General features: G+C 36.9%; 1 protein-coding gene across 8 annotated transcripts in view; it reads left to right on the top strand.

Moving 5' to 3' along the window:
- The window catches only part of LOC100027288 (ATP-dependent translocase ABCB1), a 226,852-nt gene that overhangs the window by 194,086 nt on the left and 5,360 nt on the right, over positions 1-27,406 (top strand). For all 8 annotated transcript variants that reach the window (XM_007504953.3, XM_007504963.2, XM_007504952.2 and 5 more), the window contains 6 exons: positions 1,746-1,949; positions 14,107-14,207; positions 16,945-17,085; positions 18,470-18,626; positions 19,337-19,534; positions 21,482-21,688. In XM_007504953.3, the coding sequence (XP_007505015.2) occupies positions 1,746-1,949; positions 14,107-14,207; positions 16,945-17,085; positions 18,470-18,626; positions 19,337-19,534; positions 21,482-21,688 (1,008 nt within the window). The remainder of the gene's footprint in view (positions 1-1,745; positions 1,950-14,106; positions 14,208-16,944; positions 17,086-18,469; positions 18,627-19,336; positions 19,535-21,481; positions 21,689-27,406) is intronic.

Here is a 27,406-nt window from a genome sequence, read left to right as displayed (position 1 = left end):
TATGTTCAGGCTTTTTTGTTGTTGTTGTTGTGGTTTTCTGGTAGTCCAATTATTCTTAAATTGTCTCTTCTTGAATGATTTTCTAAATCGTCTGTTTTGTGAATGAGATGCTTCACATTTTCCTCAATTTTTTCATTCTTTTTGTTTTGTTTTATAGTGTCCTGCTGCCTTGTGAGGTCACTTGATTCTAGTTGTTTTATTCTGGTTCTTAAAGATTGGATTTCATCTCTGACTTTTTGGTCGTCTTTTTCCTTCTGGTCTGATTTTCTTTGAAGATCGTCTTTCATCCTCTTTACCTTGTCTTTCATCTCCTTTGCCTCATCTTTCATCTCCTTTGCCTCATTTTCCAGCTGGATGATTTTGGCTTTCAGGACACTATTTTATTGTTTTAGTTCAAGTGCCTCTGTTTCCAAATGACTTATCTTAATTTTTAAGTTCTTTTCCCAATTGTCTTCAGCCTCTCTTAGTGTGTTTTGAGTTCTTCCACAGCCTGTATCCATTTCGCTGGGATTTCTGGTTTATCGTTTGCTGATCTCTACCCCTCTGTCCCATTTGCTGAGTAGTGGCTGTCTATTGTAGTTTCTTTCTTCTTTTTCTGTTGTTTGCTCAAATTCACCCCTTCTTTACTCCCCGTATTTGTCTGTGCTCTTGTTCCTCTCATTTTTTGTTTTTTTGGAGACTTCTATCAGTCTCCCCTCTTGTAGCTTTAACAGAAGATCTCTTGGTGTAGTCTCTGGGGGAGGGTTGTTGGAGGTTTGAGCTTCCCTGTCCTCTGGGGGCTTTTGATTGGCTTAAAGTCCAGCAGTCAATGAGGATGGGTGGGGAGCCTGGGCTTCCCTGTGTTCTGGAGATTTTTGATGGGATTGAGTTCAGTTTAGTTGGGCTGGGTTTACTCTGAGTTTTAAACTTCCTGGATGGCTGGAGCAGATATGGAGGATCTCTAAAGCTCTGGCCAGGCTGCCAGGTCTATGCTCCTTCTAGGCTGCCATCTTGACTCCGCCTCTAGGTTTCTGTTTTTTCAGAAGACCCTGCACTCCAAGGGGGGAGGAGTTGTGGCCTCCCTGGGCTCTGAGGGCTCCTGATGGGATTAGGTTCAGCTGGTTTGAGCCAAATGAGCCCTGAAGCAAAAAACCTCCTCCTCCACAATCTGTTTGGAATGCCTGGAGACTGGCCCAGGTTGCTTTAAAGGAATGCCCTTTGGAGCAACCCCTTTGCCCGCCCTGATGTTTCTGTTCTTTCCAAAGACCCTGCTCTCTAAGTGGGGAGGGGTTCTGGCCTCCCTGGGTTCTGAGGGCTCCTGATGGGATTAAGTTCAACTGGTGTGGGTGGAATGATCCCCGAACCAAACAAACAAACAAACAAACAAAAAACCCTCCTCCTCTACCTTCTGTGTTGAATGCCAGGAGACTGGCTCAGGTTGCTTTCAAGGTGAGTCCTTCAGAATAGCCAGCCCTGAGGCCCTTTTGCCAGCCCTGAGGTGCCCACTGCTGCCCTGGGCTCAGCACTCTGGGTTGGGGGGATGGGTCCTGGGACCTTCCTTCTGCCTACCCCTTAGATCTGAGTGATCTAGGGTTCTGGCTTTTGGGAGGCCATACCTTTTGATCTGAATTAACATATGTAAAGCACTTTGTAAACCACAACTTGCTATGTAAATTCTAGTTATTTTTAATATTTGATGAACAAAATAAATTCAGTTAATAGTAAGTATTTTACATTTTTTAAATGCTGTTATGTTTTTTTTTCAGGCTACTGGTGCCAGATTGGCTGTTATTGCCCAGAATATAGCCAACCTTGGGACAGGAATTGTCATCTCATTGATCTATGGCTGGCAGTTAACACTTCTGCTCTTAGCAATTGTTCCCATCATTGCAGTGGCAGGAGTTATCGAAATGAAAATGTTGGCTGGACATGCCCAGAAAGATAAGAAAGAATTAGAGGGTGCTGGCAAGGTGAGTCAAGCTAAGTTTTCTCTGTTATTTATAGACTCTGATTATTTATCCCTTAAAGTAGGGAATGGCCACATTGTTGCTTTTCAATAGATTTGGGAACTGAAAGAAAGAAGACAATGCACATCTCTTCTGTTGGGTCAAATATGAAATCTAGGGCTTCCTGTATTTTAATGCCACCCCCTACAGTCCATCTCATTTTTTAAAGAAGGAAAATAATTCACCCAGCAAACATTTAAGCTCATAATTTCTTATAATGAAAAATATACTTAAATATGCTATAAATAAGAATTTATCAGTAAAACTCCCCAAAACCCCACCCTAAATGATATTATCATGTTAGGACAATATATTCTTTACATAGTTTTTGTTTCTTCATGTATATAGTGTTCTCAGTAGGTTTTATTTTGCTTTGCAATATTTTAGGTATTTTTACATATCTTCTTTATATTCGTTTTTCTTAATAGGGAACTAACATTCCACATCACTGATATACAACTGTTTAGTCAGCTGTTAGGCACTTGTTGTTTATCATTTTTACAGTTTATCATTATTACAAATAATAATTATAATTTTGTTGTTTAGAGTTATTTTTTTACTTTTTAATTGCCACCTTGGGAGTATAATCCAACATGAAATTTTAAAAACTTTAGTTTCATTTCCCCCTACCCCCATGTTTGTATATGGAAAAATGTATTAGAGGAAATGTCAAAGGGTAGTTGAGTAAAGCAAATGTAATAAATGATTGATTAAGTGGATGATTTTGATAAAGCCTGATTTCTGATGGAATCTGATCATAATGACATCCTTGTGGTATGACTTTGGTTGGAGTGATCCTTTGGTAGATTTATAAATAATCAAATCCATCTATTTATTTCCAGTCATTTTTCAAGAGTCCATATTTTCTCTCCTTTCCATATTTGGGACAAATATAGTGTCCACTTTCTTTTAAAAATTTCATTGCATGTGTACATGTGTTTCCATCACCCCATTCATCCAGCTAGAGTTCATTGTGGCATATGATATGAACTACTTCAATGAAACTATGGATTTTAGCAATGTAAGGAGTCCTTTCAAAGGGGCAGATCACTGCTTATCCACACCTCATTCTCCTTTGGGACTGATTAATATAATTCCATAAATTCCCTGGATGAAAAGCTTCTTCTATAGCTTTTAGCATTACATAAGAACCAGTGCAACTCTTAGGAACCCCACTTTTTATCTTCTTTCTCACATTGGGATTAGCCAAGGATACTTGGGTTCAAATGCCAACTCGGACATTTTCTAGATTTATGGTGGTATGAAAAGTGAATAGAAATTTATTTTTAATTCTCCTTTCCCCACTCTCATTCAATGATGATTTGTCTAGTTGTTTATATTAAGAGGCTTATGAGATATGCATTTTATACATATATACATATATACTAAAATACATCATGTGCATATAAATGTAAAATATGGTTGGCCAAGATTTAAAGATGTATTTGATACATATAATGAATCCATTTCCATCCCTGTTGCTTTACTGAAGGTGTTAAAATCTGGTAGAGTGAGTACTCTTTTTTCAATTTTTAAAAGTGTCCTCTGTTAGTCCAACCTATTTGTTGTGTTATGAGAGGTGATCAGTGCAGGTCCAAATGTCAGGAAAACAGCAGAGGTCCAAAGGTTCCTGTGGGATTAAAGTTAAGGACAGTTATTTTGGAATCAGTCATAAGGACTGCAGTTCAAGGACAGGAGCCTCCTAATTAGGAAGGAGTACTTAGTTACTGAGGAACTTAGATAAAAGGCAGAGGCTCAACTATGCACATACTGAGAGACCCAGAGTCAAATATAACCTCATTGTGACTGAAAAAAGACACTTTTCTGTTTGCTTTAATTCCCTTATCTGTAAAATAGGGCTCATATCATCTGGTTTCCAGAGCCACGGTGAGAATCAAATGAGTTATTTGTAAAGTGCTTTGAACACCTTAAAGTGCTATATAACATTATTATCATTGCTGTCATCGTGACTATTATGCCAGAAATATGAAGTACCCCAATCAGCCAGAAGAAATAAAGTTAGATTGAGTAATTTGATGCTATACTGATAGGATCCGAACTCTTCACATTCTCTCCCTAGAGTCAACAGTGCTTCTTGAAACTGGGAACCAAAATGACCTTTAGCTGCAGGTTAAGGATTTGAAAAGTTTTTAGGCCAAAGAAAGATTAGATTTGTTTTATCTTGATCTGATAAGGCAAAATCTGGAACAAGTAGAAGCTACAGAGAACCAGATTCAGGTTAAACATGAGGAAAAATCTTTCTGTGAGTTTGTGTTCAACATAGGATCATATTGTAGGAGTTGGAAGGAAGCCTTTTTTTTTCTCTCATTCCCTTATTTTACAGCTGAGGAAATGGAGGTCTGGAGAAGTTAAAGGAAAGGCCCAAAGTTAATTAGGCAGTATCAGAAAAAAAAATTCAAACCCAAATCCTTTGACTACAGAGTCATTTCTCTCTTCATTGGATTACATGACTTGTCCTAAGATAGAATGTTTGATGTTTGAAAGTAGTGGGATCTCCCTTCATAGAAGCTTTCAAATAGAAATCAGATGATGTGTCAAACGGTTTTGTAGAAAGGATTTTTTTTGTCTGGTATGGGCTGATTTAGATGGCTTCTCAAGTTCCTTACCACATTGAGATTTCTATAAGAGTCCCACAAGGAAAGGTTAGGGAGATTCTGGTTCCAGGAGAGATTATTTTAGAGCATAGCTTCCAGTTATCAAGAGGTACCAAAGGTTTGAAGAATTGTAATCTCTTTGGTATAGATACCATCAACATGAATATGTAGGAGAGTAACTGGGAGATTTGTTATAACCCCTTCAATTCCTAAGATCCTTCCCTTATCAAAGGCTGCTTCTCATGAGGTTTCCTCAGAATAATCCTCTGGACCAAGAGCACAGCAGTGGTGATAACCAGCCAGCATTTGTGATGTGCAAAGCTGAAGGCATCATCATTTGTAGTCTGTCTCTTAAATAGTGTTAATTGATCCCATCCCCACTAATTTTTGTAGCTGTGATTGATATATATTAATTTGTGTCCCAAGATTTGGAACCAATTCTGGAGTTTGGTATGAATTAGAGCTATGTCGGTAACTGATATAGTCAATTTCTGACCAAATCAAGTCAGCAAGCATTTAGAGCTGCCAGTGTGCCAGGAATTGTGCTAATTAGCTCTGTAGATCCAAAGAAATGCAAAAACAGCCCCTGCCCTCAAGGAGCTCACGTTCTCTTGAGAGAGACAACGTGCAAACAATTTTGTACAAACTATATCCAAGGACATGCAACATGCACACACACACACACACAGAGTGTAACTTGGATGTAATCTCAGAGAAATGGCACTAATATGAAGGGGAGTCAGAAAAGGCTTCATGAAAAAGGTGAGGTGTTCACTGAGACATAAAAGGAGCCATGAAGTCCTGAAGAAAGAAAGAATTCCATAGTTGAGGGACATTCAATGAAAGTGCCATAAAATCAAGATGGAGTGTCTCATCGCTTGAGGTCAATGTTTCTGGACCATAGAGTCCTCGAGGGGTAATAAAGTATATGCAGGAAGGGGCCAGGTTAGGAGAGATTTTAAAAATGCAAACAGGATTTTCTATTTGGTTCTGGAAGTTATACGGAGATACTGGAATTTAGTGGATGGGAGGGACATGGTCAGACTGTAACTTTAGGAAGATCATTTTGATAGCTGTGTATGGCAGATAGACTTTTTCAAGGAAACTCTTGAGAATAAAGAAAAGCCCTCTAGGAATCTAGGTTCTAGATACATTAGAGAGAAGGAGCACATCCAAGAACAACCTGTGATACATGTATCCAGCTGCTTAATAGAGGAAATGCTATGCATGGAAGCAATGAGAAAGTGTAGGAATAAACTATATGTTGGCAAATTTCATCTGCATTGGAGAGTTTGGGGTATGTTCCATGTGAGAACTTACTGAAGGAAATAATCATAAATTGTAGATGTTGGACACAGGATATAAACCTGGCAAAATCAGGATGTCATTACTAGCCTTGCATTTTGCCATTAAAGAGAATGTGGTGAAGGGGGATAAAGAGTGAGGTATTACTGGAAGTCCTGATTCTCACTGGCAAGGAGACAATTTGTAAAAGTGATGGGGAAGAGCTTGTTCACATAACCCTGAACAATCATCTGTTATCACATGTTGCTAATCCATTTTTAAAAGACTTAAAAAAAAAACCCAACCTTACCTTCTAGCTCGGAATCAGTACTGGGTATCGGTTCCAAGGCAGAAAGGTGCTAAGGAATAGGCAATTGGGGTTAAATGACTTGCACAGGATCACCCAGCTAGGAAGTGTCTGAGGTTAAGCTTGAACCCAAGACCTCTTGTCTCTAGGCATGAATCTCTTACTATCAATGGGACAACACTTAACTGTTCCTTAAGGGTCATTTTTAAATAATGATTATATTAGTGTTGCAAACATTTTGTTGTTTTGATCTTTTGAAAGTTGAAAAATATATTTCTACAATAGTTGGAGAGGGTGAGGAATGGATAGATATAGAGTGAGAAAACTAATTCTACTAGAAGCCATTTACACCATTTCCCTTTTCCCCCAACTGTCTGATGTGAAAAGATTTCCCTAGGAAACCCTAAATGCTACTTGCCATTCTTCTGATTAGCAAATAATATCTCAGGGCACTGATTAAGCTTTTATTTAATTGCTTCATTCTCTTAGACAATTAATTCTCTGAACATTAAGTGATTATATGGTTTTGCTTAGTGTGACTCATGAGTGCAACTGCCTTTGTAGCTTACATCTTAAAAGTGGCTGATTATATAGTGTGCAAGAAGAGGCTAATTGTTAAAAACTTTGAGAATATACTTCTTTAAACTTTGCACTCAAGACCTTCGTGGACTGATGTAAGTGAAATAAGCAGAATCATGAAAACAATGCACAGTAACAGAAATATTGTCAAACAATCAAATGTGATAGACTGAGCTACCAACAGCAATACAGTGATCTTGGACAATTATGAGGGACTTATGACAAAGCATGTTACCCACCTCCAGAGAAAGAACTGTGCGAGTCAGAATGCAGATGAAAGTATACAATTTTTTAGTTGTTTCTGTAATGGATGGGGGAATATGGAGCCACCCATTACATTTATTTGAGTTTATATTTGGGGGTTTGGGTTTTATAAGATTATTCTACTATCACATATTAACTGATAATCCTTTATATCTAATTCTCATGTATTTCAATAATAACAGCAATGTTGCTCAAACTAAATAAATAATCAAAACCTTCATACTCTAATATATGTAGTAAAACTTAAAATGGAGTACTTAGGGATGAAGACGGGGGGGGGGGACAAAATCAAAGAACTTCCTTTTAAACTTTGTACTTGTGAAACTTTTTTCTAAATGCATTCTTACAATTGATAAATTACAAACTCCTCTGTCTGGCATATATATCAGTTTACAATCAGTCTTTAAAGCACCCTTCTGGGCCTGTTCCATGCTTACTCCTTTGGAAGACTCTGGTAATAAGAATAATATGAGATAATATTTAAAAGGTGTTTTGCAAACTTTGTTGTTTCTCATTTCACTTTGTGAGCCCATTTGGGGTTTTCTTGGCAAAGATACTAGAGTAGTTTGCCATTTTGTTCTCCAGATAATTTGACAAATGAGAAAACTGAGCCATCCAGGGTTAAATGACTTGCCTATGATTACCCAGCTAATAAATGTCAGGAAGACAAGTTTTCCTAATTACAGGCCACTGCAATCAACCTGTTTTCCCTCCCCCTACATACTGTACCATTTTCTGTGACTGGGTATAGCCTAACTTCAGGCTCCCAGTATGTGGGCTATACCAACAAAAAAGCACTTCAGACCCACCCCTTGAATGCCCAGGCCCTGGCACCAACCAACAGTGAGTCCCAGAAGTCTATAGTGCTGGGTCTTTTCAAGACCATGCTGCTCTGGCAAAATATCTCACAGTGCCAAACCCTACAAGCCAGCAACAAATAAGACAGAAGCAGCAAGCAGCTTTCAGAATCCCCAGTCTACAGGCAAAAAAAAAAGGTTGGGAAAATGAGCAAATAGCAAAAGATACATTTAATGCTGGAAATTTTCTATAGGGACAAAGAATAAAGCATAGAATCAACTGGAATGGTAAAATCTAAGAAAGCACATGCAAAACTTAAAAAAAGAAAAACCAGAAACTGTTCTCAAACTCTGAAAAAACTCAAAAAGGAATGAAAAAATCAAGACAGGTCAAAGAAAAATGGGAAAAATGAAAGTAATGCAAAAAGAAAATAACAGCTTTAAAAGGAGAATTGGTCAACTAGAAAATGAGGCACAAAGAACTGGAAAGACCTCCAGCAATCGATGCAGAGCAAAAGGAGCAGACTCAGGAAAACATTTTACCCAGAGACTGATGTATTATGGCACAATAGAATGAAATAGACTTTCCTACTATCAGCAGTGCAATGATCCAGGACAATCCAGAGGAATTTATGAGAAAGAACTCTATCCACATCCAGAGAAAGAACTTTGGGAACAAAAATACAAAAGAAAAACATGTGATTATCACATGGTTTGATGGGGATATGACTGGGGTTTTGATATTAAAATATCACTCAATTGCAAATATGAATAACATGGAAATAGGTTTTGAACAATGATACAAGTATAACCCAGTAGAATTGCTTGTCAGTTCCAGGATGGGGAAGGGAAGAGGGGTGGTAAAAATCATGAATAATATAACCATGGAAATTTTTTAAAAATAAAATGAGGCACAAAAATCCATTAAAAAGTCATGGAAGAAATTCAGTCTTTAAAATTAGAATTCGGCAAATAGAAGCTAATGACTTTACAAGATATTGAGAAAAAACAATCAAAAGAAGAAAAAATAGAAGAAAATATGAAATATCTTATTGAAAAAACCACTGGCCTGGAAAATCAATCCAGGAGAGACAATTTAAGAATTATTGGACTGCCTAAAAGTCATGACCAAGAAAAAAAAGAGCCTATATATCATATTACAAAACATTATCCAAGAAAACTCTCCTGATATTCTTGAACAAGATAATAAAATAGAAATTGAAGGAATCTACAGATCATCTCTTGCAATAAAACCCCAAATGACAATTCCCAGGAATGTTATAGCCAAGTTCAAGATCTCCTAAGCCAAGAAGAAAATACCACAAATAGCCAGAAAGAAACATTTCAAATATCATGGAGTCCCTATAAGAATTACACCAGATATGGCAGCTTCTAAATTGAAGGACCAGAAAGACGTGGAATGTGATATTCTAGAAGACTAGGGAACTGGGTTTCAACCAAGAATCACCTACCCATCAAAACTGACTATATTTTTTCAGGGGGGAAATGTGGTCATTTAATAAAATAGATGATTTCTGAAGAAAAATCCTGACAAACAAGAAAATCTGATGTCCAGATACAAAATTCAGGAGAAGCATAAAAAGGTAAATTAGAAAGAGAGATAATTTAAGGGCTTCAATAAGGCCAAATTGTTTATATTGCTATATGAAAAGATGAAATAACTCTTAAAAATTGTTATCATTAGGTTACTAGTTAGAAGTAATAATAGTAAGCTATTTAGTATGATATGTGAAAAAAAAACATAGGGATGCATAAGAAGATTGTACTAAGAGAAATGAGAAGAGAATAGAAAAATGGGGGAAATTATATCACATAAGAAGCATGGGGGAGGATCCTATTACAGTGGAGGGGAGGATGAGGGTAGTAACAAGTAATACTTAAACCTTACTCTCATTGGAATTGTCCCAGAAAGGGAAAAACAGCCAGATTCATTGAGGTGTAGAATCCTATCTTATCCTATAGAGAAGTAGAAGAGGAATAAGAAAGGGAATGGTTAGGAGTGGAGAATATAAGGGAGGGGAAAGTTGGGGTTGGGGTGATTAAAGACACTAAAGAGAAAGAGGGAAATAAGAAGGGTGCATTGGAAAGGGGAGTAATATAAGGTGGGAGGAAAGTGGGTGAGTAACTAAATGCAAAACACTTGTGTGGAAGAAAAGAATAAAAGGAGAAAGGGCAGGATTAAAAGAGGAAATAAAAATGGAGGGAAATATATAAATAATAATCATAACTGTGAATGTAAATGAGATGAACTTACCCATAAAATGGAAGCAAGTAGCAGAGTGAATTGAAAACCAGAATCCAACCACATATTATTTAAAAGAAACACATTTAAGGCTGGGAGATACACACAGAGGAAAAGTAAGAGGCTGGAGCAGGACCTATTGGCATTCCACTGAAACAAAAACAAAAACAAAACAAGCAGGAGTAGTGATTGTGATCTCAGACAAAACTAAGAAAAAAATAGGTCTGATTAAAAGAAATAAGTAAGGTAATTACATCTTGATAAAAGACAGTATAGACAATGAAGAATTATCAATACTTAAGATATATTTACCAAATGGTATAGCATCTACATTTTTAAAGAAGGAATAGATATCAAAAGTATACTATTGGGGGACCTCAGCCTTCCCCTGTCAGAACTCAATAAATTCAAACAAAAAAAGAAAGTAAGAAAGACTTAAGGGAAGTGAATGAAAATTTTCATTAGATTTAATAGATATCTGGAGGAATTCAAATAGCAGTAAAAAGGAATATACCTTCTTTTGAGCATCACATGGTACATATACAAAGAATGACAATGTACTAGGGCATAAAAAACCTCACAACCAGATGCACAAAAGCAGAAATAATAAATGCAACTTTTTCAGATCATAATGGGGGTAAAATTGTAATTAACAAGGAAATGAAAATTAAAAATTAATTGGAAACTAAATAATCTAATTCTTCAAAACAGACATGGGCCAAAGAATAAATCATAGAAGCAATCACTGATTTCATTGAAGAGAATGACAGTGAGGAGATGGCACATCAAAATTTATGGGATACAACCAAAGCAGTACTCAGGAATATTTATATCCCTGAGTGCTTATATCAATAAAACAGAGGAAAAAAGCAGATCAATGAAATGGGCAGGCAACTAAAAATACTAGAAAAATAACAAATTAAAAATCCACAGTTAAAGACTAAATTGGAAATCCTAAAAATCAAAGGGGAAATTAATACAATTGAAAGAAAAGAACTATTGAACTAATAAATAAGGCAAGGAGCTGATTCTACGAAAAATCAACAGATAAAGTATTGGTTAATATGATTTAAAAAAGAAGAAAGAAAAGAATCAAGTTACCAGCATCAAAAAATGAAAAAGGGTGATTTCACCTCTAATGAAGAGGAAATTAAAGCAATTATTAGGAGAAATTTTGCCCAATTATATGACAATAAAGCTGATAATCTAGGTAATATGGATGAATATTTACAAAACTACAAATTGCCTAGATTAACAAAAGAGGAAATAGAATACTTATCTGAGAAAAAGAAATTGAACACGCCATTAATGAATTGCCCAAGAAAAAATCCTCAGGGCCAGATGGATTCACAAGTGAATTCAATCAAACTAAAGAATAAAATCTCAAAACTATATAAACTATTTGGTAAAATACACAAAGGAGTCCTACCAAATTCTTTTTATGACAAAAATATGGTGTTGATACCAAAAACAGGAAGACCAAAAACAGAAAAAGAAAATTACAGATCAATTTCCTTAATGAACATTGATGCAAAAATCTTAAATAAAATACTAGCAAAAAGCCTACATCAATATATCATAAGGATTATTCACTATGACCAAGTAGGATATGCAATCCTGGTTTAAAACATAAGCATAATTGACCATGTCAATAATCAAACTATAAGAAATCGCATGATTATTTCAATAGATGTAGAAAAACCTTTGACCAATACAACACCGATTCCTACTGAAAATGCTAGAAAACATAGAAATAAAAGGGCCTTTCCTTAAAATAATAAGTAGTATTTATTTAAAACCATCACTAAATATCATGTGCAATGGGGGTAAGTTAGAAGCCTTCCCAGTAAAATCAGGAGTGAAACAAGGATGCCCATGATCCTGACTTATTGATTATTAACTGGAAATGCTAGCTTTAGCCATTAGAGAAGAAAAAGAAATTGAAGGAATTAAAGTAGGCAATACGGAAACAGCAATCATTCTTTGTGGATGATATCATGGTATACTTAGAGAATTCTATAAAATCAACTAACAAAACTAGTTGAAATAATAACTTTAGCAAAGTTTCAGGATACAAAATAAACCCACAAAAAGCTACATATTTTATCTATATATTTATATATCCATATATTTCCAAAACACTCAGCAGCAAGAGTTAGAAAGCAAAACTCCTTTTAAAATCACTCTAGACAATATAAGATATTTGGGAATGTATTTGCTAAGACAAACACAGGAATTATATGAATACAATTACAAAACACTTTTCACACAAATAAAATTAGATCTAAACAACTGGAAAAAATGTTAATTGCTCATAGATAGGCTGAGCTACTATAATAAAAATGATAATCCTACCTAAGTTCATTTATTTATAAAAAGTACCAAAAACACTCTTTTATAGAACTAGAAAAATGACAAATTCATATGGGAGAACAAAAAGTCAAGAATATCATGGGAACTAATGGAAAAAAAAAGTAAAGAATGGTGTCCTAAAAGTACCAGATCTTAAACTGTACTATAAAACAATAATCATCAAAATAATTTGGTACTAGCTAAGAGATAGAAGGGTAGATCAATGCAATAGACTAAGAGAAAATGACCTCAACAATCTAGTGTTTGATAAACCCAAAGATCCCAGATTTTGGGTTAAGGAGTCACTATTCAAGAAAAACTTCCAGGAAAATTGGAAAATAGTATGGCAAAAATTAGATTTAGATCAGTATCTCACATCCAATATCAGGATAAGCTCAAAATGGGTATATGATTTAAACATAAATAATCATATTATAAGTTAATTAGGAGAACACAGAATAGTTTAACTATCAGATCTACAGAGAAGGAAAGAATTTATGACCAAACAAGAGATAGAGAACATTACAAGATATAAAATGAATAATGTGGATTATATTAAATTTAAAAGTTTATATACAAACAAAACCAATGCAACCAAGATTAGAAGGGAAACAACAAACTGGGGGTGGTGGTAGAAATTTATAACAAATTTCTCTGATAAAAGTCTCATTTTCAAATATAAGAAGAACTAAGTCAAATTTTTTAAGAATCCAAGTCATTCCCCAATTAATAAATGGCCAAAGGATATAAATAGGCAGTTTTCAGATGAAGAAATAGAAGTTGTCAATAATCATATGAAAAAATGTTCTAAATTCCTCTTGATTAAAGAAATACAAATTAAAATAACTCTGAGGTACTACTTCACACCTGTCATATTAGTCAATATAGCAATAAGGGAAAGTAATATAAATTGTAGGGAATGTGGCAAAATTGGGAAACTAATGCATTATTTATGGAGTTGTGAATTGATTCAACCATTCTGGGGGGCACTTTGGAATTATGCCCAAAGAGCTATAAAAGAATGCTTACCTTTTGATCCAGAAATACCACTACTAGTTCTGTATCCCAAAGATATTTTTTTTAAATGGGAAAGGATCTGTTTGTACAAACATATTACAGCTGCTCTTTTTATGGTGGCAAAGAATTGGAAACTAAAGGGATGTCCTTCAATTAGGGAATGGTTGAACAAATTGTGATATATGATGGTGATGAAATATTATTGTGCTGTAGGGAATGGTGAAAAGGAAGATTTCAGAAAGAACTAGAAAGACCTAAGTGAACTGATGCAGAGTGAAATAATCAGAACCAGGAAAACGTAATAGACAGTATCTGAAATGTTGTGGAATAATCAAATATGATAGACTTGACTTTGCAATACAATGATCCAGGACAATTCTGAGGGGCTTATAAAAATATGCTACCCACCTCCAGAGAAAGAACTGTTGGAGTAGGAATGCAGATGAAAACATAATTTATCACTTTATTTGGGTATATCATTCAAGATTTTGGTTTTATAGGATTATTTACTTATAAAAATTAATAATAAGGAAATATGTTTTGTGTGAAAATACATGTATAACCCAGAAAAATTAATTTTTTAAAAAGATGCAAATCATCTGCCTTAGCCTCATTTGGAAGTTTCTTATGCTTTACTTTACAGATCGCTACTGAAGCAATCGAAAATTTCCGAACTGTTGTTTCTCTGACACAGGAGAAAAAGTTTGAGTCTATGTACCGACAGAGCTTGCAGGGACCATACAGGTAATGAATGGTGGAATGGAGTGGAGGTAAGGAGGGGGATGGGGGAAAATGAATTATCTTTCAACTACTAATACCATATTTAAAAGAATTTTTCCTTTAGGGCAAAGAAAAGTTGTACAACTATCTCTAGAATAGGAGGTTTATTAGTGATTTGCTGCTTTTAGCATTAGTTTTAATTAGAATTCTATTAAGGGGAAAGAGCTAAATGGCTCAGTAGATTGAGAGCCAGGTCTAGAGCTGGGAGGTCATGATTTCAATTCTAGCCTCAAACACTTCTTAGCTATGTTTCATTGGGCAAGTCACTTAACCCCTATTTGCCTAGCCCTTACTGTCCTTCTGCCTTGGAACTGATGTATACTCTTGATTCTAAGATGAATGATGAGGGTCTTAAAAAAAATAACTTTGTTAGGTCTAACTTTTGGTCCACAAAAATCAATTGTGTTTTTCCTTGTAGGCCAGATTTTTATGATCTCCTTCCTTGATTGCTGTGCCTCTTATATGATTTATTTTTGGCAATTCCCTCGCTATCTCCAGTTCAGAATTTCTATTCATCTCATGACAACACATTTAGTCCTAAAGACTAAAGTTCCAATCAGAGCATCTTTTGGTAACAGTGACAAAAATGACTCCTTTGTAATTGCCACTAATGTCACTTCCACTTTCTCCTCCTCCCACCCATTTTTTAAAAATTTTATAATATTTTATTTGATCATTTCCAAGCATTATTCATTAAAGACAAAGATCATTTTCTTTTCCTCCCCCCCCCAACCCCCGTAGCCAAAGCGTGATTCCACTGGGTATCACATGTGTTCTTGATTTGAACCCATTGTCATGTTGTTAGTATTTGCATTAGAGTGTTCGTTTAGAGTCTCTCCTCTGTCATATCCCCTCAACCACTGTAGTCAGGCAGTTACTTTTCCTCGGTGTTTCTACTCCCACAGTTTGTCCTCTGCTTATGAATAGTGTTTTTTCTCCTAAATCCCTGCAGATTGTTCAGGGACATTGTAAAGCCATTACTGGAGAAGTCCATTACATTCTCTTGTACAACAATGTGTCAGTCTCTGTGTACAGTGTTCTCCTGGTTCTGCTCCTCTCACTCTGCATCACTTCCTGGAGGTCGTTCCAGTCTCCATGGAATTCCTCCACTTTATTATTCCTTTTTGCACAATAGAATTCCATCACCAACATATACCACAATTTGTTCAGCCATTCCCCAATTGATGGGCAATTTTTGGCCACCACAAAGAGTGCAGCTATGAATATTCTTGTACAAGTCTTTTTCTCCATTTTTTGGGGTACAGACCCAGCAGTGCTATGGCTGGATCAAAGGGTAGACATTCTTTTTATCACCCTTTGGGCATAGTTCCAAATTGCTCTCCAAGCTCCAAGGGCTCCTGATAAGATTAACTTTCTCTGGGTTGAACTGAGTATGCCCTGAGGCAGGGAGCTTCCGTAAGACTTGGATGGAAGGATCCAGCCAGGGGGCTGCAGGTTCCCCCCCATCTCTCTCTGTTTCCCTGCTGTCTGGGTGCCCCCACGACTGGGTCAGGTTGTTTTCAGGAAGTGGCCTTCAGAATAGCTGGCTCCCGAGGCCCTTTTGCCAGCCCTGAGGGTTACTGTTGTTTCAGAGGACCCTGCTCTCTGAGGGGGAGGGGCCATGGCTTATGGGAGCTCTGAGGGCTGGTGATAGGATTAACCTCAGACTGAGTATGCCCTGAGGCAGGGACCTTCGGTGAAACTCAGATGGAAGGATCTGATCAGGGGGCTACAGGCTCCTCCTGTCTCTCTCTGTTTCCCTGCTGTCTGGGTGCCCTCTCAACTGGGTCAGGTTGTTTTCAGGAAGTGGCCTTCAGGATAGCCTGCCCTGAGGCTCTGAGGTTCCCTCTGCTGCCTCGGACTCAGTGCTCTGGGTTGGGGGGATGGGTCCTGGGACCTTCCTTCTGTCTACCCCTTAGGTCCGAGTTATCTCAGGTTCTGGCTTTTGGGGGGGCCGTACCTTTTGATCCAGGTCCAGGTCCAGGAGGAGGATTCCTGGGGTCTATGCTGTTGTTCGTTTTGAATTTCAGTGCCTTAGGAGCATATAGTTTGAGTTCAGTAGGGAAGGGTTTCTGGAGATCTGAACTTTAGCTTTCTCTAAGCCGCCATCTTCCTCCCACCCATTGTTTTGCCTTGAATATTTATACCTCCCTTCCACCTCCCAGAATTGTCCTCCTTTCAATAGCTAGTACTGCCTCCTTTCTTTGTCAATCAACAAGTATTTTAAACTCCAACTCTGTGCCAGGATAAGGGCATAGAAATACAAAGAATGAACATTCACCACTCTCAGAGAAATTGCATTCTACCAGGGTGACAAGTATGTGTGTAAGTATATACAAAATAAATGTAAAGATAATAAATACAAGGTAGGAAAGGGAGCAGGTTCACCACAGAAAGAGATGTAGTCAGTTTCCAGAAGGAAATGACTTGATTTGAATTCACTTAGTGATGATTAAATACTGTATCACATAGTAAGAATTAATTAAATTGTTTTTGTAAAAGGTCACTTTGTTTTTAATTCTTGAAGGGACAGCTTTTCCTTTTGGATACCACAAAGGAGAATGTACAGATAACAATGGTCTGTACCATTGCTGATACTGTCTCTTCAATTCTGGGGTAGATTCTTGATTTAAAAGAACATTACGCTGAGTTTATGTGTTCCTACCTGAGTGCCATGATTCATTAAAACAATTCCTTTCAGAAATTCTATGAAGAAAGCACATATCTTCGGCATCACTTTTTCTGTCACCCAAGCAATAATGTATTTTTCCTATGCTGCTTGTTTCCGGTTTGGTGCCTACTTGGTGGCAAATAGACACATGGATTTTCAAGATGTGCTCTTGTAAGTATCTCAGTCTGTTTCTTCATTTGCCCTATAATGTGTTCTAGAATTAAAGTTAAGAAATTGAGAAACATAGAATTTCTTTTGGTAAAGGAACTGTCATGGCTATGGGGGACAAGTTCTGGGCACTTTAGAAATCAAAGTAAAGTTTCTTGAAATTTTCAGAAAGGCTTTGCCCCTTTGGGGAATGCCTGAAGTTGGCTGAAAAATTCAGCTATTCACTTTAAGGGGTCTTAAAAAGGCCAGCTAAATACAAAATGGGAAGGAGAAAATTTGGCAGGCAGTCCTACTCTGAAGTCCATAGCATAGGAACTTAAGTTGCCGAAGGGTCTTGGAAGCCATCTCTTCCAAACTTATATTATTCTTGAGGTCACTGGCATCCATTGACTTGCCCACGGTTACAAACATAGCAAATCAAGCAGTGGGGAAGCATTTATCCAGTACTTCCTATATACCAGGCTCTGCTAGAAAATAGGGTTATAAACACAAAAATGAAATAGTCTCTATGTAAAGAAATTTACATTCTTTTTGGGAGAAGACAACCTGTCAGTATGTAAGCATACATCAAATTGATACCAGGTATTGAGCTAGCAATGAAGTGAAAGATTTGAGGGAGAAGGAGAAGCATTCCAGAAAGGCTTCATTCATATAAGAGATAGCCTGGCATCATGGATAGAGTTCTGGAATAGGGTTGAGGAAGGTCTAGATAGAAATCCTGCTTCTAATACCTTGAGTGACTCAGTGACAGACACATCACCAAGCTGAGCCTTAATTCCTTCAGCTGTAAAAGGATAGGGTTGGAATAGTTGAATTTTGAGGTTGAATCCAGCTCTAACTTTGGGACCTTTTGGGGATCCTTTAAGCTTGATACTTGAAGAATTGGAAGATTTATATGTGTCCACCAATAATTATTCAGATTCTTTTTATGACAATGGATTAAACCTTTGGAGAAAATTACATTTATTTTTGCCATCATGTCTTTGACAAGATCATTTGTGTATTTCTTCTCCTTGAGGAAAAGCATTAACTCAGTGGAAGCTTTTGCTACCCTTGCACTTAGGTTTAAAATTTTAATTATACAAGTAAAGGATGGGAGAGACTTTTCTTGAGTGCAGTTAATGTAAAAATGACTGGGCTGTGCAGGGAGGTTGATTGACTGCAAGCTCAACATGAGTCAATGGTGTGCCTCAGCTGCTAATAAAGATAATGTAATCTTAGTCTGCATTAATGGAAGTCAGTGGCCTGATCAAGGGAGCTGATAATGTTCTTCTTTGATTTACTACTTAGATCATATCTAGAATGTTGTGTTTAGTACTGGGTGCCATAGCTGGGTGATCACATGACTTTTTTAACCTTTGTTTGTTTGTTTGTTTGTTTTTAATAGGGTATTTTCAGCCATCGTATTTGGTGCCATGGCTGTGGGACAGACAAGTTCACTTGCACCAGACTATGCCAAGGCCAAAATATCAGCAGCCCATATCATCCATCTCATAGAAAAAAAACCTTTGATAGACAGCTACAGTGAAGAGGGACAAAAGCCGGTCAGTCTCACCTTTGGATTTTATGATTTGCTTGTGCTGATTCTCAATGAGCTATTTTGGATTACATAGTCAGAACAAAGACTTTAATTCTTGTTTTTTGTTTCCCCAATTCCCAAGCCAGGTGCCTTATGGATGTAATGAATGTTTGCTTAATTAAATTATAATAAATCAATGGAATATTTCCTTAGTGTTTGTTGTCGATATAAGTAAAACTTTCTAGAACAACAAATAAAAAAACTTTTAATAAAAAGAGTCAATAAATATAGGTTTTAACATACACTTATATTTTTGTATATAAGATTACAAAATACATACTTGCATATGAAATTATGCTTTATATATTAAATGTACATTTGTAAATGCATGGTGTATAATATGCACTATTATGAAAATAGATAATATTTATATATGCTTAATGTATGCAGGTATTTTTATAATACTAATGTTAATGAGAAGACATACCTTCAAGGCAGAAAACCCTGCCACAACAGTTTGCTATTGGTTATGTTATTTAGGGAGTATGATTTGCCTTAATTAAAAAAAACACACATTGTAAAAGGGTTGCATAAGCTTAATGAGTCTTAGAATGTCTGAAATAGAGCCAAAAATGAATGTTAAAAAAATAGTTTGTCACATGGCAGTGGAGAAGGATTAGCAATGTAGCCATTTTTGTTCATCATGTAGTTAATTTAATGGCATTTTGATTTTAGGACAAGTTTGAAGGGAACGTGTCATTTAATGAAGTTGTATTCAACTACCCTACCCGGCCTGACGTCCCTGTGCTTCAAGGACTGACCCTGGAGGTGAAGAAGGGTCAGACACTGGCTCTCGTGGGCAGCAGCGGTTGTGGGAAGAGTACCGTGGTGCAACTCCTCGAGAGGTTCTATGATCCCCTGGGTGGAAAGGTGGTAAGTGGAATGTTCTCAGGATAATCATTTCCTATCAAACCATAAAATCTCATGTCTCATTCTCTCATTTATCTTGCCAACTTTCAATGCTATATTTTTTTAGCAGAAGACCTTTAGTTCCTCCCAATATTTTTTGGAGTGGTTTAAGACTTTCAAAATAGGAGAAGAACTTAGGGATTCTAGAGTTCGTCCAGTCCAACCTCCTCATTTTACAGAGAAGGAAATGAAGGCTCTGGAGAGGGAGTCAGAATGACTTCACTAAGTCACACAAGTAATTAAGAGGTGGAAGACAAGGCTGTTTCGAGTTCCAGGACATCAATCGCTCAAGATCATTTGGAGCCAGACTTCAGAACCCTTTGAAGGACAGAGTAGGAAATGTGGAGTGTGTGGTATAGGACAGTGTGATGCATACAGAGGAATGTTTTAAAGAGATTGATCTAGCAGCAATATGTAGAGATGATTAGTGGGAAGAGAGACAGAAGACAGAGAAAGCAGTTATGAAGTGATAAGGTCCCATACTAGAAAGGTAATTAGAATGGTAAACTTTAATTCAGTAAAACTTGATTAAATTCCTTCAGTAATGAGTAGTAGTATGGTAGAATGGATGAAGTTCTGCCCTTAGAGTCAGGAAGATTTGGGTTTAAGTTCTGCCTTTGAAATAAACTAGTTCAGAGGATCTTAAATTTGTATGTGTTTCTTGGATTCCTTTTGGCAATCTAGTAAAGCTCATAGAACCCTTCTCAGAAGAATGTCTTTAAATGCATAAATTGTGTCAGATTATGAAGGAAATGCAATTGTCAAAATAATCTTTTTAAAAGCTGTTCATGGATCCCAGGTTAAGAACTATTATGTAAACTCAAGTACTCTTTTATGTGACGCATCTCCTGATTCTGCTCTTTACCTTACCAACCTAATTTTGTCTCCTCCCTCCCTAAACAACCTCATGCTTATTTGAAATTTGTTCCACGTGCATGTTGCCTCCCCCAATTAAATGGAGGGGAAGACGACATGTATAGGGAACTTATGAAAGCAAAGTATATTTTATTTCTGGCTTTACTTCCCTCAGAGCTTTGTCCATAATAGGTGCCTAATAAATAGTGGTTAACTTGCCTTGTTGGTTCATCATCATAGTGCATAGTATTTACGTGATATTTTATATGATACAATTGGTCATGAAAATCAAATGAGCTACTTCTCTGCACCCATGGACACTTTCCTTTCCCTGACCAAAAAAATGGACACTGAGACACAAGAGAAGCGATGTACCTGTCCAAGTGTTGTGACCCACAAGTGGGAGCATCATCTACCCAGTTCACTATTTTCTCAAAACTCTGCACATGTGAAATTTCTGGAATTTCCAAAACCAGGAAACCAAATGACACACTCTTATTCCAACATTCAGTCAAAACTGGCAGCCACTCAATAAATCCATACAGGAAATAAAACTATTAGGCTTAGAAAATCCAAAAATGTTACACACCATTATTTGTGTTTGGACTTTTAAGTCTAATCGCATAGTCCTTCACTTTACTCAATCTGTGGTCTGCGTACACTTTATTTTCCTCAAACATGATGGCCCTTCTCGTCCCCCCATGTCATTTCATTAGCTCTCCCCTATGCGTAGATACTCCCCATCCTTACCTCTGTCCTCTAGGAATCCCTGGTTTCCCTCAAGGACCCAACTTGAGCATCACCCACCTTCTACGTGAAATCCTTTTTGCTGAGATTTTTTTCACTCTATCTCTTAGCTCCTACCCAAAATTGCTTTGTATCCCTATCCTGTAAGGACTCATCTATAGATATAGCATCTCCTTCAACAGAATATAAAGTCCTTGAGGACAAAAGTTGTTTCATTTTTATCTTGGTAACCCCAGAGCCTAGTATAGCACCTGACACTTAGTAGGGGCTTAATAAATGCTCGTTGATGAATTGTACTTTTGCTTTCAGATAGTTGATGACAAAGATGTCAAGACACTCAATGTGAAGTGGCTCCGGGCTCAGCTTGGCATCGTGTCCCAGGAGCCCATCTTGTTCGACTGCAGCATTGCTGAGAACATCGCCTATGGAAACAACAGCCGGGTGGTGTCACAGGAGGAGATTGTGAATGCAGCTAAAGCTGCCAATATACATCCTTTCATTGAAACGCTACCCAAAGTAAGTTTTTTTTCTTGTCCAGTAAAGTCCCAAAGAGATGGATAAGAGGACTGGCTTTGACTTCTTAACCTTTCTGCTCTGCCACTCTATCCCTGGCAACAGGAAATTCATGTTCAGAAGGCATAGCATCCTTTGCTTCATTTAGTAAACCCAACTTCATCAATTAGACAGGGAAAAGACTTATATATCAATATGGAACAGTGGAAAGAGCAATGGCTTAGGGCCAGAGAACAGGGAACCAATTCTGTGCTCTGCTAATTCATGTACCTTGGGTAATAATAATAATTATGATTACTATTTTTATTCAAAATCACTAATTAATAATAATTTAAATTATTATTGCTAATAGTTTTTATATAGCACTTTAAGCTCTGCACATCTTAATATTATTGCTATGTTATTAATAATAATATTATAACATTATTATTATAATAATATCATCTCATTTAATCCTCATAACCCTGTGAGGTCATTGTTATTATTACCACTATTTTATTGTTGAGGAAACTGAGTAAAACAGAGTCAATGAAACACAGCTACTAAATGTCTGGGGCTAGATTTGAACTCAGATTTTTCCTGACTCCAGGTCCAACACCCCATCCATTTACTGCCTGACATAGCTGTTGAACCTCTATGAATCTCAGTTTCTTTAGTTATAAAGTGAAATGGGTGACCTAGATATTTCCTGAAGTCCTTCTAGCTTGAAATCTATGATCCTATGAACTAAAGTACAGAACATTATAGAACATAATTACAAAGAGAGATACAAATGAAATGAGAGGCAGCATTTGAGAATGGATAGAGCACTGGACATGGAATTAGAAAGATGGGTTCAAAGCTTTCCTTTGGTATTTACCTGATATGTGACCCTGGGCAAGTCATTTACTCCCTTTTGCTGTTTCCTCATCCATAAATAAGAAACATTGGTCTTGATAGCCTCTAAATTCTATTAAAGTTTTATAATTATTTGCGTATTTATGATCTATTCTCTATGTCTCTCTGTCTTTATCTCTGTCTCTCTCAAAATTTACTGAGTGTTTACAATATGCCAGACATTGTGCTAAGCACTAGAGATATAAAAATAGGCAAAAGCCAATCCAAATCCTCAAGGAGCTTATAATCTTATTTATCCATACAATAGCTATCATATTAGGAAACGGGCTAAGTCCTGGGAGAGGAATGTTTTCAACATGAGGATCTGAAATGGGCTTCATGGAGGAGGTGGCGTATGAGCTTGAACCCTGAAAGTATTTTGAATTCCAAAAGGCAGAGACGAGCATGAACACTGAAAAAGAGAGTAATCCAGTTTGGCCAGAGCATGATATATGACTGAGAATTAAAAAAGATAGATCAGAGCCTGTGGGAAAATTCATTTAAGAACTTTATGCTTCCAAGATCTGGGGCAGGTTCCTAGGGATTCTAGCTTCCACAAAGAGCCAGACTATTGGATTTTTTTCTTTTTGTGCAGAGATTTCACCTTTTTTCTTGTTTTTTGAAACTTTTTAGCAATACTTAACCTTCCATCTGACCTGCTGAGCCCTGACTTTTCTTAGTCCAGAAGCCTAGAGGGCAACTTGGGTTCTCAGTTCTGCTTTACCCCATCACTAAATATTTCCTTGTTCCTCTTTTATGACACCCACCCTCAATTTTCCTTCTTAACCCTCTTAGATGCACAGTCCAAACAACAATGTTGGGGATTTTTTTTAAACATCCTTTTACAAAAGAAGAGAGAATAGGCCTCAAATTAAATGTCAGTCAATTAAATGGCACCAATCTAAGGACGTGGACTTTGCCCAGGAAAATGTCTGTCTTTGGGTTACAAAGAAAGACATATTAATTCATGATTGGCCCTGGGAATTGGATCAATATCCCGGAGGAAGTGCTAACACTCAATCTATCTTCAATTTAGCACCTCTTGATCATTAGTCCTTGATCAGATCAATGTAGAAAAGTCATCCAAGGGGCAGAGCCAAGATTGTAGATTAGCAGCAGCAACTCTGCTTAACTCTCTCAACATTCCCTTCTAAGCAGCTTTAAAGTAATGCCCGAATCAAATTTAGAGCAGCAAAACCAATAAAAGGTCAGAGTAAGCCATTTTTTTCTAGTCTACATAAACTTAGGAGGTTAGCAGGAGAGGTCTGTGATAATGATGTGAATGCTTTTCTGCCACACACACACACACACACACACACACACACACACACACGGCAGCAGCAACAGCAGTAGCTTTGAGAGTTCTCCACCCAGCTGGACAACTGATCAGAAAGACGTTACAGGAAGCTATTTTTGATACTGAGTGAAGCTGGCACTGATTGGCAACTCTTTTGCTCATATACAATGCTGGTTCATACTTCTACAGTGGAAAAGAGAGCTTGGTATTGGTAATAAGGGAACAAGAGCCCTGGTTGTATTGCCAAAGCAGAGAGAAGTGCTAACAAGGCAGTTTCATGAGAATAGGGAACCTGGTTATATTTCTGGGGCCAAGAGAAGTACTGGTGTTTGTAGCCTCCAAGGAGCAAGGGCCCTGCTTGGGTAAAGACTAGAGTACAGATCAGTAGGAGAATGGTGATCATACCTATCCCAGGGTCATGCCGCCTTGGAAGCACTGAAAACTTGCAGGCCCCCAGAACTAACTCTGGAAACAACAAAATGTAAAACAGCAAAGCTTGGGACAGTATCTCCTCCTCAAACAGAGGTGAGCAGAGCCCAACTTCCAAATAAATTACAAAGGTAAAAAATAGACTGGAAAATGAGCACATAAGAAAAAAAATACTTTACCATAAAAGTTAACTACTTGGCAGGAAAGATTAAGATACAAACTCGGAAGAAACCAATGTGAAAATAGCTACCAAAGAAGCCTCAAAGGAAAAACTACTAATTAGACACAAGCTCAACAAGAATTACAGGAAGAATTCAAGAAAAAAAATCGTGGTAGAGAAAAAAATTGGGGAAAGAAATGTGAGTGATAAAAGAAAATTTTAAAAAGAGATTAGCTTCATAAAAGAGGCACACACATACTGAAGAAAATAACCCCTTAAAAACCATAATTGGCCTGAGGGTAAAAGAGGCATAAAAATTCACTGAGGGCAACAACGTCTAAAATATTCAAGAGGTCAAATGGGAAAGCACCTTTCCAATATGAAACTGAAGTTTTCCTAACACTACTAAAATATCCTGGATGAATATAGTTTTGTTTTGTCATTTCCTTGGTTTCATTTAAAAATCAGTTATGGTCACGGAAGAAAAGAACTTCTATAAAACAGAACTGGCCAAATGGGAAAAGAGATATAAAAGTTCACTGAAGAAAATAATTCCTTAGCAATTAGAATTAGAATTGGGCAAGGGGAAGCTAATGAATACATGAGACATTAAGAAACAATAAAACAAAAGTCAAAAGAATGAAAAAATAGAATACATGTAATACCTCATTGGAAAAATAACTGGCCTGAAAAATAGATCAAGGTGATATAATTTAAGAATTATGAGACTAATTGAAAGCCATTTAAAAAAGAACCTAGATATTAGATCTCAAGAAATTATAATGGGAAACTGTTCAAATATCTTAGATCCATAGAGTAAAATAGAAGTTGAAGGCATCCACTGTTCACCTCCTGAAAGAGATCTTATAATGAAAACTCCTAGGAATATTATAGCCAAGTTCTAGACCTTACAGGTCAAGGAGACAGACAGACACAGAGAGAGAGAGAGAGAGAGAGAGAGAGAGAGACAGAGACAGAGACAGAGAAAGAGCTAGAGAGAGAGAGAGGAAGAAAAAAGAAAGTTGAATGGAGGGAAATACACAGTGGTCATATCTTTGAATGGGATGAGCTCACCCATAAGGCGAAAGTAGATAGCAGAATGGATTAGAAACCAGAATTCAATAATATGCAGTTTACAAGAAATGATACACTGGAAACAGAAAGACACATACAGCATTAAAATAAAGGAATGTAGCAGAATCTATTATCCTCCTGCTAAATTTAAATTGTCAGGGATAGAAATCATGATATCAAATAAAGCAAAAGCATAAAAAAAAAGATCTATTTAAAAGAGATAATTGGGGAAACTACATTTTGCTAAAAAGTATCCTAGACTGATGCCAAAGAGATCTCTGCCTATTCCTAGACTAAAATACCCTTTCAAAAAAACCTTACCTTCTGTCTTAGTATCATTTCTTTTTCCCCCTTTTTTCATTTAGAATATTTTTCCATGCTTACATGATTCATGATTCCCACCACCCTACCCCACCCCTGCTCTTTTCTTCCCCCTTCCAGAGCTGACAGTCAGTTCCACTGGTTTATACATGTATCATTGTTCAAAATCTATTTCCATATTATTCAAATTTGCAGTAGAGTGATCTTTTACCATCAAAACCCTAATCATAGGGGCAGCTGGGTGGCTCAATGGATTGAACTCCAGGCCCAGAGATAGGAGGTCCTGGGTACAAATATGACCTCAGATACTTCCTAGCTGTGTGACCCTGGGCAAGTCACTTGACTCCCATTGCCTAGCCTTTACTGCTCTTCTGCCTTAGAACCAATACACAGTATTGATTCTAAGATAGAAGGTAAAGGTTTAAAAAAAAACTAATCATATCCATATCAAACTACATTATTGATCAATAAGTTTTTCTTCTATGTATTTGTTCCCACACTTCTTTCTCTGGATGTTGGTACTATTCTTTCTCATAAGTTTCTCTGGATTGTCCTAGGTCATTGCATTGCTGCTAGTAAAAAAATCCATTCCATTCGATTGTGCCATAATGTATCAGTCTCTATGTACAATGTTCTCCTGGTTCTGCTCCTTTCACTCTGCATCAATTCCTGGACGTCTTTCCAGTTCACACGGAATTCCTCCAGTTTATTATTCCTTTTACAATAATATTCCATCACCACCAGATGCCAAAATTTATTCAGTCATTCCCTAGTCAATGTACACCACCTCATTTTCCAATTTTTTGCCACCACAAAGAGTGTGACTATAATTTTGTACAAGTCTTTTCTCTTATTATCTCTTTGGGCTATAAACCCAACAATGGTATGACTGAGTCAAAGGATAAGAATTCTGTTAAAGCCCCTTGCACATAGTTCCAAATGGTCCTCCAGAATAGTTGGACCAAATCACAACTCCACCAGCAGTGTATTAGTGTCACGATTGGGGGGGGGGGTGTCTTTTCTTAAAAGTTCTTTCACTCTGTCTCCTTGTTGGTTCTTTCACTCCTGTATTCATTTGGTGGTGCTATTTTAATCTTGGTTGGAGAGGATTCTCATGTGGCATAGAGTTGATCTGGATTACTCTGCCATCTTGGTTCCAAAATGGCATTTCTTAATCCATTAAATCCATTAAAAATGTGTAGCACCTAAGGATTTTTTGTTGGGAGATGGGAAGAGAGTGGTCTCAACTTTCATCTATGTGGGGAACTCCAAGCTAGAAGCATCAATGAAGATCAGTAAGTGAGAACGTCAGAGAGTTGCCTGAAACCCTTTCTCTTCCATCTATCCTATTGTGTTGTGTCTCATAGCAAAGTGCAGATAGGAAAAAATAGAGAGAGAAAACTAATGAAAGAACTAAAATTCTTCTCCTTTAGGATGCCTTTTAAAAACTATTTAAATAGCACCACCCAATGGCCATAGTTAAAATTATAATTTTTAATATTATGTACACAATTACTAGGTAACTTTACATAGTGTACTTATACTATGTACACAATTATCATAT

This window comes from Monodelphis domestica, chromosome 5 (genome assembly GCF_027887165.1).
Source record: "Monodelphis domestica isolate mMonDom1 chromosome 5, mMonDom1.pri, whole genome shotgun sequence".
Lineage (NCBI taxonomy): Eukaryota > Metazoa > Chordata > Mammalia > Didelphimorphia > Didelphidae > Monodelphis > Monodelphis domestica.
Note: the sequence above shows the minus strand (reverse complement) of the source record. Positions and strands in the feature narration are given on the sequence as shown.